We start from the raw sequence: 5,219 nt of genomic DNA, 5'->3' as shown, positions 1-5,219 counted from the left end.
CACCTATCTTCAAACATGGTTAATATTATTCATATTATGTTAGCTTTTTGTTTTATGTTTTATTTTATTTCAAGTACTTCCGTGGCTTCTGGTGATTATATTTTTATTTTTAATATACGGCAAATAACGTATTAATATTTATGGATAATCTTTAGAGTTTAAGTTACCTATAATATATATAATTATAATTTAAATATTTAGACTTATTGTTATTTTAATGAAATAAATAATAGTCGAAATATATTATTTAATTTAAAGATATTTCGTATAGCACTAAATTTTTAACTAACAATAACTTTAAAATCTATAAGTATGCCCAATATTATAAATTTTTTTTATACAGCCTACCTAAGATTTGCATTGGCAGCTAATAGTTACATGGTATATGGTCCACATTGCTATATTAGTTATTAGTTTAGGTACAATATGTATTCAATTAGTTTAAATAATAAGTATTTTATATTACTACTATACAAAATTATTACATATATTTGTAATAATTCTACGTGTATCATCCTTATGTTGTTAGGTACTTTTAATATTAGAGTGAATTAACCTATAATAAAACTTAAATTTAAGAACTTTACCTGTGTTTCTACGTTGGCTATTTTATAATATTTTAATTTGTATGTTAGTTATTAGCATTTAGTTTATTACAATTTAAAAATGATAATAAATTCTACTATAATTAAAACATCGTAAAAAAACCAACGTAGGGACGTAGGTAATTTCATAATAAGTGAGTTCAGTCTAATATTAAAAGTAAAACACGGGGTTTCTTCTGCTAAAAATACATTTACTATGTTGTGCGTGTGTCAGAGGGAGAAAAATGGTGCGCTAACATCTTCTTAAGAGTAGGTATGCCATACCCATAATATGTGACACCCTTATTTTACAATTGTAGATTTAGAAGAACCAATTTTGTATTCTTACTTTTAATTGGCTCATTATGTTATTACCTATGCTTATATGAATACCTATATTATAATACCTATACCTATATCTATGTTAATAATAAAAGAAATGTTCGCTGAATACTTAATATTATGTATGTTGTACAGATGTGCGTTTCTAAGCAAGTCTGACGTTCCGTTAAAAGTTTCGTTCATCGTTTATCTTGCCCTCATCTTGATTGTAAAATAACCCATTTTTTACTAACTTTTTTTACTAATTTTTAACTTAATAATTTTATTCAGGTAATGACAAAATAAAAAATTGTTTATGTAAGTTAATTGATTTTACTTTGCAATAATATATTTACGTAAATACATTAATCACTTTTCTACTGTACAAATATGTAAACATTGAACAAAGTAAGGGACATTACTGAACAATGCAGTAATATGTTATTTAAACATTAATATTTAGTCTCTTTTCCATTTAAATTAACTATAAATTTCCCGTCTAATAAGAAGTTGTCTATGAGTCATAAAAACGTTTTGCATTTTAGTATTTTGACTAGCTTCAATAGTAAGCTGCATTTCCATACAGTATGAGAAGTGACAGACAATTCTAGTAAAATGGCACCAGTTTTTAGTTTCTTTTAAAAAACCATTGACATTACCTGTTTACTATAAGTTATAGTGACAACCAAAGTCTACCTTTAATACCTACATGTTTGCTTTCAATAAAAGTTAAATTTTTGATGACGATTGAAGCGTTAGAAAATTATATACGTATGTAATCTTTAGTAACTACTAACTAGTAAGATAGAAATTCTACTAACTCACATTCCGACCTTTTCACGCAATATACTATTATATATTATAAATAATATAAATATTCACTGCTATTATTTTATGATCTAACCTTTTACAGTGCAAATGGTCAGAGCGAACATTTTGATGAGTACGTTGCGCCACTTAAACTGTTTTAATTGAGTTGATTAATGAAAGCATACTACCCACACAGCATTTGGGAAATGATAATATTTTGTGAATATTTTAAAGTGCTTGAATAATGAATATTTGACTAATAATATTGTATAAATATTTTATTCTAATAAAATAATAAAATATTGCACAAAAATGTTGACTTAATATTTTTATAATGTTTTCATGAAAATGCTTTTTAAAAAAAATATGATTAAAATGTTTTGTTAATGTTTTTTTACAAAATATTTTTTCAAAAGTGAACCTTTTGGCCAAAATAAATAAATAAAATATTTCCTTGTTATTTACGCAACTTTTTCAAATATTTTGACAACTATATTGTTTTCCTGAAAATATTTATACCATAGTTGGGAAATATTAAAATTCTGTGTGGGTATTATACTAATGTTATGTGACTAACTTTTTTATAAAACTAAATTGTTACCTAGTGAAGTAAGATACAGATCTGCTGATCATACATCACAGATAACCAATAACCAGTATTAACTCTGTTTGGGAACTGCTGGCTCTGACTGATCGCTCTCGATACTAAAAAAATATTATACAAAATATGTAATATAAAACCAGTACTTAGTGTAGCTGAGAAGTGTCTGTCTAACGTAACGCCCTGGTTTAGCCATCGCTTGGTCAACTTATTACCCTCGGTATTAAAAAAATAATAATATTAAAAACATGTATAGCCCTTTTCCAAAAGAAATAGGATGCAAATCTCTTGGATCTGTTTCTCTTGGTTTTTTGTATTTAACAAGGCGTGGAACATCTACCCATAGAGGTAGATACGTGCATATCTGTACATTTTAAAAAACCAATAGCTTTGTCTATAATTTTTATATGTCCAGCTACTGTTATACCATGCACCTTTATTAACGCCCTTTTTGAGAGATCGGGGTACGAAGTAACAAGTTTTACATTTTAGATATTATTATTATTTATTATAATCAACGCCAAACAGCTTTTTAAAATACAGCATTAAGAAATACAATGGTAAAATAGTTAAGACAGTTACAACTTATGAAACAAACTTATTCTAACTTAACTTAAATTAACTTGAAAGACTTAAATGACAAAGCAAATGAAAGAAAAAAAAACAAAGAATGAAGGTAATTTCAAAAAGAATAAAATAAAGTGAGCTTCCGTAGTTCATATTTTTTTCTTGTGAATTACTTTGCAATCATTCCATGGGGTTTTAGCTGTACCCAGTTTCCTCAAAAGTGACAAAATGTTCCTACTTAAGTGATTATTATATATATAGCCAGTAATCATATTGTTCTCTGTACGTCAAGTAGGCCAATGAGTTTATTGATTTTGATCCCATTTCCACCCCATTCAAATAATAATGTAATAATTGTTCAAATTTCTTTGTCCAGCAAGAGGTATAACTTTGTCTTTGGGTTCTGGGTATTGGCTTAGTTGGCTGCTGACTTTATGATATTGATAAATCTACCATAACTATTCAGTATAGGATCTATTCAGTTAATATTATTTTCAAAATATTTTATATAATCATGCCAAACTACTATACGTAGGTGGCAGAGTTAATAGTTTTATGATGGAGCTAAGTTTTGTATTTATTTGGTATTATAAATGTTCAGGGGGATATTAATGTGTTGTCTTGAAATTATTTGGGCCACTTTGATATCATTTTTCTTTTTTCATTCTTCATGCATTTCTACATTTTATTCTGTGTATAGGTTGTTCTTGGATTACATTTTTTTAGTTATGTATTTATGAGATTTATTAGTCCATTTTATTTCATTCAAAGACCACCAGCCATGTTATATATGCTAAATGGCTGCATTGAAGGACCTATGGCTAGTCTAATCCAATGCTGTGATATCTTTCTAATTTTTATATAGCATGGGATAGGTACTAAATCATAACTGACCCATTATTTCAAAATAATATATCACTGTTTTTGAAAATATTTTACTGTATATAAATTGAGCTAAAAAAAAATACAAACAGGCGATAATTATAAATACAAATAAAATTACAATAATAAATAATAATTGATCACAAAGGAAATTATAAAAACTATATATGCATAGCGATAGTTTATAAAATATTGCCATTAAAAGGTAACGGTCATAAATTATGCACAGCGCGTTCGAACTCTCCACAACTCGTCCAACTACACGTACGTGATAGTCCATACCCATTACCCACATGTGTTACCCACATGTATTGCAATGACTCGACCAATGGACCACTGAAGTCGTGGGAGATTGTCGTCACGGATGAGGAAAACTGTTCCTATTTAAATCCTGGACCTTGAGAACTGAACCATTTATTATGCACTTGTGACTGACCAAGATAATCTCGGTTCCATCGAGACCAGATATGTTGAGAAAGTCGGGTGACTCTTCTACACCTTGATAAAATATTTTGAGACTCTCAGGCAGAGCGCGTAGTGAATCACCGATGAGAAAATGTCCAGGTGTTGAAACATACATGTCGAAAGGATTGGATAGGTTAGGTTCAACTTGGGTAACTACTCTCTTTTAACACGGCATGATGCAGTAGGTAATATCATTGATCCACCGCTATAGCAACGGAGTTCACATTGGACTTGTTCCCGGGTTCTATATATTCGTTCGAAAACTTAACATAACCGCTCTTCAGATTTTTATCCGCTTAAAAACGCCTTTCTCGTGACATAAATCGGGGCAATGCTCTATCGTACAAAATAATAGGATTATTTAATTTTAATATATTTAGATCAAATAGAGTAAATAGTCATCAAGTTAGAGGAGGAGGAGTTTTATTAGCAATTCATCAGAAATATTGTTGTATACGTATACCTACTCAAAATATATGTGCCATTGAGCAAGTCTATGTTTTGGTAAAATTTAAAATTTATAATGTATTATTGGTTTCTGTTTACATACCCCCAATTTCTCATATTAATGTGTATTCTAAGTTATGTGAATTGGTCGAAAATAATATTATATTATCATACTCTAGTTTGAAAATCTTAATTATTGGGGATTTTAATTTAGCCTATTGTGCGTGGTTAAAAAATAATTCAATACTAAACCTTATATATGAAGTTTTTAAAAATAGTTTTATAAACTTGCTGGATCTCACTCAAGTGAACGATATTGTAAACTTTCGTCAAAATATCATAGAATTAATTTTTTCTAATTTCCTAGTCATAGTATACGCGTTAGTATTTCTTTAACCCCTCAATTCGATGCTTATAAGTTATAACCCTCCCTTAGAATTTATTTGTAATCCTGAAAGCCCAGAAACCATGGTCGAGTATCCCACTCCTATTATCTATAATCTTAATGCTTGTAATTTTGATGACTTAAGTAAGTTTCTATC

At 28.6% G+C, this 5,219-nt stretch overlaps 1 protein-coding gene across 1 annotated transcript in view; it reads left to right on the top strand.

The window, feature by feature from the left end:
- Positions 1 to 5,219, top strand: part of LOC100302479 — an 11,749-nt gene continuing 6,530 nt past the window's right edge. Inside the window, exons 1-3 of the mRNA XM_003244420.4 lie at positions 1 to 91; positions 1,197 to 1,223; positions 1,819 to 1,848. Coding sequence (XP_003244468.3) covers positions 16 to 91; positions 1,197 to 1,223; positions 1,819 to 1,848 — 133 coding nt within the window. The 5' untranslated portion in view covers positions 1 to 15. The remainder of the gene's footprint in view (positions 92 to 1,196; positions 1,224 to 1,818; positions 1,849 to 5,219) is intronic.

The sequence above is a fragment of the Acyrthosiphon pisum genome, chromosome A2 (assembly GCF_005508785.2).
Source record: "Acyrthosiphon pisum isolate AL4f chromosome A2, pea_aphid_22Mar2018_4r6ur, whole genome shotgun sequence".
Classification (NCBI taxonomy): domain Eukaryota; kingdom Metazoa; phylum Arthropoda; class Insecta; order Hemiptera; family Aphididae; genus Acyrthosiphon; species Acyrthosiphon pisum.
Note: the sequence above shows the minus strand (reverse complement) of the source record. Positions and strands in the feature narration are given on the sequence as shown.